Source organism: Cnephaeus nilssonii (genome assembly GCF_951640355.1).
Source record: "Cnephaeus nilssonii genome assembly, chromosome: 18".
Lineage (NCBI taxonomy): Eukaryota > Metazoa > Chordata > Mammalia > Chiroptera > Vespertilionidae > Cnephaeus > Cnephaeus nilssonii.
In genome coordinates, this window is record NC_137089.1 from 26,347,275 (window position 1) to 26,359,734 (window position 12,460).

At 41.9% G+C, this 12,460-nt stretch overlaps 1 protein-coding gene across 1 annotated transcript in view; it reads left to right on the forward strand.

Moving 5' to 3' along the window:
* The first annotated feature begins 8,510 nt into the window (after window positions 1-8,510).
* DEPTOR (DEP domain containing MTOR interacting protein) overlaps window positions 8,511-12,460 on the forward strand; it is a 127,864-nt gene continuing 123,914 nt past the window's right edge. The window contains exon 1 of the mRNA XM_079796341.1: window positions 8,511-8,777. Coding sequence (XP_079652467.1) covers window positions 8,659-8,777 — 119 coding nt within the window. The 5' untranslated portion in view covers window positions 8,511-8,658. The remainder of the gene's footprint in view (window positions 8,778-12,460) is intronic.

Consider the following 12,460-nt stretch of genomic DNA (forward strand, 5'->3'; position numbering starts at 1 on the left):
ATGTCTCTGTGTCTATTTTGTTCATCCATTTATTTTGTTCATTAGTTTCCACATATGAGTGAGATGTGATACTTATCTTTCTCTGACTGGCTTATTTCACTTAGCACAATATTCTCCAGGTCCATCCATGCTATTGCAAATGGTAAGAGTTCCTTCTCTCTTTTTTTTTTTTTTTACCACCACATAGTATTCCATTGTGTAAATGTACCACAGCTTTTTTATCCACTCATTTGCTGATGGGCAGTTGGGCTGTTTCCAAATCTTAGCTATTGTAAATTGTGCTGATATGTTTTTATTGTTTCTAAGACTGTAAAGCTGTAAAGTTCACTAGGATATGATTTAGGTCATAATTAAGCAAAGCACACAGCATATAATGGATCTTCATATATATGTTTGCTGAACAATTGAATGAATGAATTGAAATAAAGTTTACCTCTAAGGAGGGGAGTGTAACAGGACATCAAAAGAGATTTTTGATTTTTCTTTAATGTATAAGTTTTAACACTGAGCATTAAATGTGTAATTAAACACATTAAAAATATTTTCCTCAGTATTACAAAACCCAATGTACAAACAAATAACTTCAAATGGGTAGATGATAATTTATTCATGAATAGAGTAGAGAGAGAAAGGGAGGGAAAGGGGAGAAAGCAAGAGTTGCTCATTTTATTTTGTGGCACATATTGAAGGGTAACAAGAGTAAAAGGAGACCAGTAAGAGCCCAAATGAATGATGAAGGTGGCTGGGTGTGAGAAATAATTTTTTAAATAGAATGGACAACAGTGGCTATTTGATTTGGCACGGGGATTAGAAGAGGGGAAAGAGGCAATGATGAACTCTAGGTTCCTGCATGGGCATTTCCTGTCATTTACAACATAGTATAGGAAGAATAGGAACAGATTTGGGGTGAGCTGGAATGAGTTCTGGTTTTGATATGTGGAGATTGAGAGGCCATGGGAATATACAGGTGAGGACATGCCTTGGACTTCCATCTAGAGATGATGCAGGGTTTCTGGGGCTCCAAGGACCTGAGCGTCCGTGACCCGCTGTGGGTTCTTGGCTTCTCACAGGAAAAAATCCAAATATGAGCCAGCATAGAGTTTAAAGTGAAAGTGAGGTTATTAGTGAAGCAGTGAGGCAGAGAACAGGCCACTTCACAGACAGAGTAGCCCCCTTTAGCGGAATTTGCTTCCTTTATTGAGGTGCATTTCATCAGGAGTAGGGTATTCAATAAAGGGAAGGCATATGCAGGATCTTCCTGGGAAAGAGGCAGAGATTTCTCAGAGGAGCTCTGCTGGCCATTGTGTGTCCTTCTATGGGCTTTTCATTTCTGATCAGGGCTGAGAGGGGTGTGTCATCTAGCATGCTAATATATTCAATGGGTGTATAATGAGGCTAGGGGTTACCATGAGGTGAAATCAGTCACCACCTTGGATTGAACTGCTGGTTTTAGGTTATAAATCGGAGTTGTGGGGGTGGTCTTGCTTCTTGATAGTTCCAGTAGCTTTTATTGATTGCTGCTGTTCTGCCACATACCCTATCTCAGAACTGGGAATTTGAATAAAGGTGTGGCCAGAAACTAGAAGATAAAGCTTTTATTTTATCTTTAACATTTTCACATTCCTAGAAAATCCTTTCTTTTTCTTTTTTGTTAATTCTCACTGGAGGATAATTTTTCCATTAATTTTAGAGAAAGTGGAAGGGATGGGGAGAGACAGAAAGAAACATCCATTTGAGAGACACATTCATTGGTTGCCTCCCGCATGCACATCCAACCCTGGACCCTTCCAACCACTGAGCCAAACCGGCTAAGGCTAAAAGATAAAGGTTTTAAATGCTTGTATAGGGTAGTAATAAGAGTACCTATGAATGAAATCACCCAGGGAGCGGGTGACTTACAACTGAACACTGGGCTGAAATTGAAGTTTACCAACATTTGAAGTGGGAGGAAAAATAGAATGAAGTAGTGTCTTGGAAACGATATTACCTTATGTTTACATAAATCACTTAGGATAAAAAAGTTCTGATTTATAAGATTTATTTAATTCTGTGGAAAATAAGTTAAATTTTAACTTCCTTAGTTAAAGAAGCCTTAAGGATTTTCTCCACTAGATGGTGGTATTGTTTAATGTTTCACAGAAACACTGCCCTAAAAAAGTGAAGGAATATCTATTAAATAACTGAGCTGAGTCCCCTATATATATGTGATCTCATCCAATCCCTACAACAGTGTAAGTCAGATCATGACAATCTTTGTTCAAAATCCCCCAGTGGATTCCAACCTTTAGAGGAAAAAGAAAAGTCCTTACTAAGGCCCTTAAGACCTTACACAATCTCTATTATAACCCCTCCCCCACATTCTCTAAATTCATAGGCTACACTTGTGCTCAAGGCTCTTCCGTTTTTAAAACAGCCTGATTGAGATATAAATTACGTAAAATAAACTGCACCTACTTAAAAGGTATACTTTAATGATTTGACAAATGCAGAACATTCTCATTGAGGCAGGACAGTGAGAAGCCAGGAAAACTCCTTGGCGAGTGGAATGGGGAAACTGAGACAGATAGCTGATTCAAACTGGCCTCAGGCAGCACCCTGACTCACCTGCCTTCTTCACCCTTGCAGGGCATCAAGCCCTCAGCACAATGAGGTTCTGATCAGCATCAAATAATCTTAGGAACAGAGCCTTTGACCTGTTGACCCCAGACACAGAGTTTTGGTCAAACTAGAGATAATACCTAGGCCTTGTGTTTCAGTTCCAGGCCCAGAAAAGCAGCACAACCCGATGAAGCGATGCTGTGGTTGACCTCACGACCAGATGCGTTTACCAACGACTAGCGCCAACCAATCAGTAGAGACCACGACCCGGACTCTATACACTCCTTTTGGTGAACCAGCGTATTAAAGGGCACACCTGTAAAGCTGATGAATATTCTAGTGAGATCCTACCCTGAGGCTCCCCTAAAATTCCAGCCTTTAGAAAACAGATAAAAACCCTAAGACAAAGGACACAGCACATGCTCTCGCTGGAGCATGCCCCTGCCTTCTTTCCCCTAAGCTCTGAAGTTCTCACAAGACTTAAAACCAGGGGAGCAGTGCGCAGCTCCAACCCCTGGCTAAGCCCCCTGAACCTGGCTCCAAGGTCTCTTCTTTGGCCTCTGGAACTTGATTCCTGAGACCACGTAGGCCAGCTGTCTCAATTCTGCCTCTGAGACTTGCTTTCTAAAAGGCCAAGACAGGTTTCTGAGCAGTCCAATTGAATCTTCTCTTCGAGTGTACTTTTGTTTTGTATGTTAAGTAAACTTCTTCTTATGTTAGAGTTATTGGCTCTGAATTCTTTCTTTGCCACACTCAAGAACTGAGAGCCAACATCAGCAGTTACACTCATCACCCCAAAAAGTTTTCTTATGCCCCTTAGAAAAAGAAGGAAAATTGATTAAATATGAACTGCTATGTACTTTGGGTTTGCTTTACTTTTTTTCCCCATTTTTTTAATCATTGATTTTAGCCCTTTCTTCTTTTCTAATATAAACAGTTGAAACTATAAATTTTCCTCTAATCTCTGTTTTAGTGGTATCCCACAAATTTTGAAACACCTTTAATTATGACACGTTTGAAATATTTCCTAATTCTGTTTGTAATTACTTCTTTCCCCTGAATTGTTTAGGAGTGAGTTGTATTTCCAGATATTGGTGATTTCCTAGGTTGTTTTGAGGGGGCAGTAGAGTGTATCATCCAAAAATATGCCTCTTTCGGATATTAAATATTTTAAGCTGATTACTTTTAAGAAACAAAATACTCAGAAAGAACCTTTGATCTTTCCCCTGAAAAGAATTTAGATAGAGAATGAGGACCTGCTTAATGAAGGGAGATATCATCATAGATAACTATAGTTTAAGCTGAACTAGTGAGTGATAAACAGGGAAGAACCTAGCAAAGCCTTTTATCAAAGTCTTCTCTGTGACCCATTGTTTCAAGATGACCCAACAAACATTTGTTTACTAAACTTTAACTCTTTTTTCATCTCCTTTTCAATTGACTTCCTTTTGAAGTCCTAGACCCCTATAGTCCCCTCTTTAGTTCAGAATGACAGATACACCTCATTATGCCTCACTTTCTGGTGAATTTTAATGGTTATGTGAAGTTCTTGTGATTTTCTCCTGTTCATATGCCTTATTTGACCAGCCAGTAGAATAAAGAGAAAATGGGGAAAGTTCCCCTATCATTGCTTTGTTTGTTATTTTTAAAAAATGTATTAATTATTAGAGAGAGATAGGAAGAGAAGGAGAGAGAGGGGAAAACATTGATTTGCTATGCAATCATTTGTTGAATCTTGTATGTGCCCTGACCTAGGATCCAACCTGAAACCTAGACATGGGCCCTGGCCGGGAATTGAACCCAAGACCCTTCAATGTATGGGCCGACACTCCATCCAACTGAATCACATCAACCAGGGCAGTTTTGTGTATTATTTTATTTGTTGTTGTTGTTGTTGTTGTTGTGTGTGTGTGTGTGTGTGTGATTTTAAAATTTCATTTTTCTTTTGCTAGTGTCAGTCTTTAATGATTGAACACACACACACACACACACACACACACACACACACTCCTGGTCCCTCCCCACCAAAAGTTTGAAAAGCACTGGTTCCAGAGCACAGAAACAGCCAGAAGGCATGAAGCAGGTAAGTCAGGTGAGCTGGAAGAGAAGGCATACATTTAATAGTTTCTACCTGTAACAAGTGCACTCATTAAGTTGTACTTAATTATCTCAGCAACCCCATGGGATTGATTGGTGGTATAGTCTTTTTTTAAAAAAAATTTTTTTATTGATTTCAGAGAGGAAAGGAGGAGAGAGAGAGAGAGAGAGTGAGAGAGAGAGAGAGAGAGAGAGAGAGAGAGAAACATCAATGATGAGAGCGAGAGAGTCATTGATCAGCTGCCTCCTGCACGTCCCCCACCACAGATCAAGCCCGCAACCCAGGGCATGTGCCCTTAACCGGAATTGAACCTGGGACCCTTCAGTCGGCAGGCTGGTGCTCTATCCACTGAACCAAACCAGCTAGAGCGGTGGTATAGTCTTGACTTTACAAAGGAGGACAGAAAAATTCAGAGAAGATAATGAACTAACCGCAGTGGAGCCAGGAATCAAACCGGGGTGTCTTTGAATTTTCAGTCCCTCTAAGATCTTCACATTGAATCAATTGTCCTGTCAGTGTCTTTCTCTTATCTATCAGTACCTATACACTGAGTGGCCAGATTATTATAATCTCTGAACGCATAATAATCTGGCCACTCAGTATATATCCTATATAATAAAAGGCTAATATGCAAATTGTTCCCTTAATCAGGAGTTCGAACAGCAGGCGGGCCGGCTAACTGCCTATGTCCCCTCTCCCTGGCCAGGCTGGCCGGACCCCACCCATGCATGAATTCATGCACCAGGCCTCTAATACACACACACACACACACACACACAATGAGTGGCCAGATTATTATGCGTTCAGAGATCATAATAATCTGGCTACTCAGTGTAGATCATTCTGGGACCAGCTGTTCCAGAGCCCACGGTCCTGCATTGCTTCTCACATGTCCTCAGCAGTCAGTTCACTCATCTTTCACTAAGTCAGAAAAAAGGGTCTGTTTTTTAACCCAGTGGAGCATGGTGTGTCTCACATGTCAAAAAAGAAGGTTAAAACAATATCAGCAACCACTTCCCCAATTCCCATTCACACACACACACACACACACACACACACACACAACCTTTGCAAACACGGAAAATAAGTTCTGCTCTCTCCCTCTCACTGGAGTAATCAGGTATTTTCCTGATTTGAATTGCTTTCCCTTCTGTTAATGTGCTTTTTAAAAATATTAGTTTATTTTTATCATAAGCTTTTATGGTGAGTTTTTTTTTATCAGAAACTATTAATCAAGAAAGTATTTTACAAGACATTTTTTATTTTTTATTTTTATTTTTCAAACAAAGAAAGATGCCTGAATTCAAATGAAAACCACGAGTAGATTTAAAAGGGATAAAAAAAAAATCAAAGATATTCATGATAGTGATATGATTTACAGTGGGAGGTAGAGCTTTTGGATAAAACAAAGTGTTGCCTGAACAATGAATAATTAGAAATGTGTACCAATTTAATCCCTTTTCATTCTGCAATTTCAAAAAGCTTAAAATCATTAAATTAAACATAGATTTAGTGGGGCCAAGTCTTCTCTTTTCTTCATTTTGAAGGACTAATAATTAAAAAATTAATTAGAGATAACTTGAGAAAAAGTGTTTTGTCTAGCATCATAAAGAGAACAGCTATTGAACACATTTAGTATACATGGAAACTTTACATAATGTTATTTAATTTAAGCCACATAACATCCCAAAAGGGAGGAATTTTTAAAAAATATTTATTGATTTTTTACAGAGAGGAAGGGAGAGGAAGAGAGAGTTAGAAACATTGATGAGAGAGAAACATTGATCAGCTGCCTCCTGCACACCCCACACTGGGATGTGCCCACAACCAAGGTACATGCCCTTGACCGGGATCGAACTTGGGACCCTTCAGTTTGCAGGCCGACGCTCTATCCACAGAGCCAAACCGGTCAGGGCAAGGTAGGAATTTTTTATCCTGCTTTATTGGTAGGAAATTGAGGCCTAGGGAAGTTAAGAAACTAGCATAAGTCTGCGAAGTTAGTAATGACGAGATCAGAAGAGAAACTGCATGTTTGAGTGTGAAGCCCATGCAAACTCTTGATATTCTATTTTACAGGATTAAAACATAAGCAAAAACCAGCTGTTAAACTCATTAACTCTGGGATCTCTACTTTGTAAATGATTTTATTTGATGCAGAATGAGGCTCTTAGAATCACATTCACGGGGAACTTTTTCTCACTTGGTTTACATGTTTGCATTGGACTATTTAAAAAGTTAAGAGATGTAGATAATTTCTTTTGGCAAAAGAGTTGCCTAATATCCATTGTTGAATTCAGGAGGCAACTGGACAATTGTTCTTCTTCTGGAGTGTGGTTGAGGATGGCCTTGGGAATCTGCAGAAGTAGGGTTTGAGGGCTGTGCAACTTTCTAGGTGTGATATTTAGGTAAACTAGTTCATCTTTCCATGCCTAAGCCTTTCCTTTGTAAATTGACATTATGAATACCTAACTCTGAGGCTTTTTGTGAGAATAAATTAAATAATATAAGCAAAGTGCTTAGCACCATGTAAAGCACATAATAAATGTTCAATGAATTGTTGCAAATTTTAAGTTAATTTAAGAAGTGATCTTGCAGCATATTGGAAAAGGCTTTGGTGACCTTTAAAAACAAAATGCCAATAACAAAACCAAACAATAAAAGCAGTAAGCTTTCAACGCAAGAGTACAAATACTCTTGAATAGCAGAATTGGTATAAAATATACAAAGAAGAGTAGTTGATTTTTAGCAGCCCTCTCATTTTCATTTTTAACCTGTAGACTTCTACTACATATAGGCAACTGAGAGATTATGTTTTTCAAGATATTGTTAATTAAAAAAATAGTTTCACATTTATTTGTTGTAAGGGTGCAGAGATTTGTATTTATGCAAATACTGTGACAGACTGCATAAACCTTCAATACACAGATAGTCTTTTACTACAACAATGACTGCTGCCATTAGCATTACTCGGGTTTTCCTGTAGACCAGACTCTGACCCTGCATGAGACATGAAAACAGGACACTTGGCATTAGTCAGAGTTCCTTCCCTATTCCCTGAAAGGTGGACAATACCATTATATCCCTATTTTAAGAGGCAATCTTTTAAGCACACGACTTTGAAGCCAGAAGGTCCTGGGTTTGATTCTTACTTCTTGCACTTAGCTGCTAGCCTTGGATAAGTTTCTCGATTTTTTCTGAGCCTGCTTCCTGATATAAAATGAGGACAATATCCATTTTATGATTTTTTTGCATTAATTAAGGAAGGTAACAATTACCTGAAGCATCTTTAATGCAGCACCTCTCAACAAGTGGTACCCACAATTGTTTTTATTTTGTAAAAGAGGAAACTGAGAATTATCTGTAGGCGTGGAGGTGGATCCCAGATCTGTCTGATTCTTAGGCCAGCCTTCTTTATTGATTACAACATAAGGTAAGTACATGAATTGTCTTTGATAAAGAGGATTAGGGCGAAAAAATACTTCATTTCTCCATGCTCTGCAGTGACCTGTAGATTCTTCATCGTTCACTATTTAGCTATACTGTTATTTTTTTTTTTTTACTTTTTAGCAATTTGGGGCATGGAAAGTATAATCAAAATACCTTCACACTTGTTTAGTCACCTCCCAGCCTGTCCTCAGGGTCCCACAGCAGAAGCTCACCTAATCCAACCTTCACCAGCACACAAAACGCAGCGGTGCCCCGCCCAGATGTTTATATTTTCCTCCCTCGGCCACGCCCCCCCGACCACGCGGGGCTCCGGCCACGCCCCCAAGCTGGAGTTCCAGGAACAGACTTGCCTAGCACCTCAGCCTACCCACAGGGATTCCCTTTCCAGCCAATCGCGCGCGAGCCACGGGATTGCCCCTAACAAATATGGCGGGCGAGGCCTCGGTGAGGGCAGACTGATTTAACACCCAAACCCGGCGGCCAGCGAAGACAGTGGTAGCGACGCGGCCCCGAGCATGGAGGGCGGCAGCGCCGGCAGCGGAGGCAGCGACAGCAGCCCCAGCGGGAGCGGCGGGGCGCAGCAAAGGGAGCTGGAGCGCATGGCTGAGGTCCTGGTCACCGGGGAGCAACTACGGTAAGGCGTGGGGCAGTGCCGGTGGGCTCGCGGTGGCAGTGCCAACCTGTGCCCGCAGCAGTCCCGCGCGCACGCGCCGTGGCTCGTGGCTGGTGACTCGCGTGGGGCTCCGGGACGGCTGCGGGCGCGTGGATCGTCCCGCGTGGCGCCCTGCGGCACCGGCGCCGGGTTCTAGAGGCGGACGCAGGCGAGCGGGTGGTGCGCCCTGCGCCCTGCGCCCTCAGCGCGCGCTCCCTCTTCCCCGGCACCTGGACGCTGCCAGGCCTCCCAGTTGACAGCCGGTTCCTAATCCGCCTAGAGAGCCAGAGGGGTCAGTGTGGGGCCCCCCAGCAGCCCCAGGCCCCATCTCTTTACTCCTAGGAAAAGGGAACCAGTCCAACGATCGTCTTCATTTAAGGTTTTCCTCTTTTTGTTGGCAAGTCTTGCTTCACTTCTCTGAGCCTCGGCATTTCGTCTGTAAAATGGAGCTGATCGCGGCGACTCTCTGGAAAGGTGGTTGTGAGGGTTAAACTGAGAACATTTTTGAGACACTGTACCTATCCTGAAGCAGGCACGATCTCATCATCAGCCCTCATTTAGGTCCGCAAGGGGGCGTGGAGACACCTTGTCCCGCTGCCCTGCTGCGGTGTCAACTCCCCCAGCGCGCACATTTTGGGCTGCTGAGTCCATTGGCCTGGCTGCTGCAAGAATTAGGATTTGAAGGGTATCACCCAGGACAGGCAGCTTCTCCCCAGAGCGAACCCCACCTTACCATTCCCGTCTCATCCTGGACCTTCTTCTTGGATTCATGTTTGAGAATTGTACTTACGGTCTGACCGGTTCTGCAGCTGCCCTCCTTGGGGTCATAAATCAGTTTGCTTAGGGAAAAAAAAAAACCCTGGTTCTGCAGCATTTGAGCCACAAGTTGCCTGCGGGTCTCTAGCCCCGCGGGAACGACGCGCACACTGGTTCCTTCTAGTTCTTGATTTGAATCTCCAGGCTCATTCTGGTTTCTGAATGCTGTGTTTCAGATCTGAAGGAGAGAAAATCTTGCAGAGATTCCTAAGGTTTGGAAATCACCCTGCTTGCAGCACTTAGATTGAGGAAATAAATATTGGAAGTCAGAATTAATTGAGTTTAACGTTACAAAAACTGCCCATTTCTATTCCTTGATGATTTATAGCCAAATTTAAGTGAACAAAACCTTGTTTTCCTTCATCAAGAATATTTCTCATTTAAAAATTAAAACACAGTAAAGATTTTATAATTCAATCTGAAACTACATCGTCTTTTTCAAAGTCTTCAATTGGATACATATAATTTCCTTTATAATAATAAATTGCAAAAAATAAATAAAACAAAATAATAAATTGCATGGTGCCTGCCTTTGTCCAATACTTACTTTTACCTTCAAAATGCAGCTTAAATGCTCCTTTCTGGAGAGTCCCTAGAACTCTTTACTCCCATCTTCCCTAGCACCCCTCCATATTTATAGCAGGCAGGAGGGCCATGCTTAGCATGTTGGTAAGAAGATAGAGGGTTCTCTCTCACTCAAGAGTTAGACTGGGTTTGAATTTCTGCTCTGCTACTTCTTAGCTGAGAGACAGCATTTTGTTTTGATAATGACTTTAAGCCAGTGTGAGTCCTGGGTTTGCCACTTACTAGAGTGGGATCCTGGACCAGTTTCTTAACTAAGAATGATGGGTAATAATGGAACCTACCTTATAGTGCTGTTTTGGGGATTAGATAAATTAGTGCTTAGAACAGTGCCTGGTATATACACAGTAAGCACCAGATCTGCATTAGCTACTATAGCTCTGCAACCTTGGACAAGTAAATTTACTTCTTTGAAACTCTTTCCTCCTCTGAAATGTTAATGAAGGTAAGTACTTCTTGGACTTGTGAGAATTTGCCCCTGGGCTCCATGTATTAATGAACATTCAACAAATGGTTGCTGAAATTAATTAGTATTATTAGTCTCTGTGTGTCACCACATGTGACTTCCAGCCGAACAAGGTCTGGCAGGAAGGATTGGGTGGTGGTGAAGATAGCAGGTATAGAAACTGGCTGCCTCAGCTCTTATTCTGCCTCTGCCTTTTACTAGTGACTTTGGGACAATTGACTTCACTTCTCCATGCCTCAGTTTCCATTTCTTTTGCAGGAATTTTGTGGGGATTAAATGAGATGCTATATGTAAAAGGCTTAGTAAATGTTAGCTATTTATAGTCATTGCTTTTTTTTTAAATATATATATTTTATTGAGTTTTTACAGAGAGGAAGAGAGAGGGATAGAGAGTTAGAAACATCGATGAGACATCGACCAGCTGCCTCCTGCACACCCCCTACTGGGGATGTGCCTGCAACCAAGGTACATGCCCTTGACCGGAATCGAACCTGGGACCTTTCAGTCCGCAGGCCAATGCTCTATCCACTGAGCCAAACCGGTTTTGGCTAGTCATTGCTTTTTTAAAATTTTCACCTGAGGATATGTTTTCATTGATTTTTTTTTTTTTTTTAGAGCACATGGAAGGGGGTGGTGAGAGAGAGAGAAGGAGAGAGATAGAGAGAGAGAGATAGACATCAATGTGAGAGAGAAACATCCATGGGTTGTCTCCTGTATGCACCCCGACTGGGGATGGAACCTCAACCTAGTTATGTGCCCTGACCTGGAATTGACCTGCAACCTTGTGGTGTATGGGATGACATTCTAATCAACTGAGCCACCTGACCAGGCCTATAGTCATTGCTTTTTAAAATCTCATCTTAGCACTGTGCCTGGTACATAATAATTACTCAATAAATATTTGAATGACTAGTGTGTATAATTAAATATACTAATGTAAGTACAGTTAATATAATATCCAGCCCAGCTGGCATGGCTCAGTGGTTGAGTGTCGACCTATGAACCAGGAGGGCACTGTTCAATTCCTGGTCAGGGCACGAGCCTGGGTTTCAGGCTTAATCCCCAGTGTGGGGCGTGCAGGAGGCAGCCGATCAATGATTCTCTGTCATCATTGATGTTTTTATCTCTCCCTCTCTGAAATCAATATATATCTCTAGAATTCAGGGATTTAAGTGGCCTTTTGCCCTGGCTTCTTGCCTCTCATAAAGGAGTGGGCTTGCAGCCATCCTTGCTGTCCACTGTCACACTTGGTTTTACGCCCCTAGCTGCTCTCGCACAGTCTGATTGTGGGGACTTAGTGATGTGCAGGTTTCCTACGTCTAATTGCTTCATACATACACAACTTCTTCTTTGCCCTTTTGCTTATTCATTACTTTCTGGGTCACCAAAAATGAGGTAAATGAAGATGATAAGGAAAGAAGAAACTAAGGATTGGGATTTGAATTACAAAAATTGGTTTCCGCCCTGGTCAATGTGGTTCGGTTGGAGCATTATTCCCTACAAGAGAAGGTGGTGGATTTGATTCCTAGTCAGAGCACATGCCCAGTTTGTGGGTTCAATCCCTGGTTGGGCACATTTGGGAAGCAACTGACCAATATTTTTCATATCAATGTTTCTCTTTCTCTGTCTCTGGAGTCAATAAAAAAGTTGACTTCCAGCCCTAACCTGTTTGGCTCAGTGGATAGAGCATCAGCCTGTGGACTCAAGGGTCCCAGGTTCGATTCTGGTCAAGGGGATGTACCTTGGTTGCGGGCACATACCCAGTAGGGAGTGTGCAGGAGGCAGCTGATCGATGTTTCTC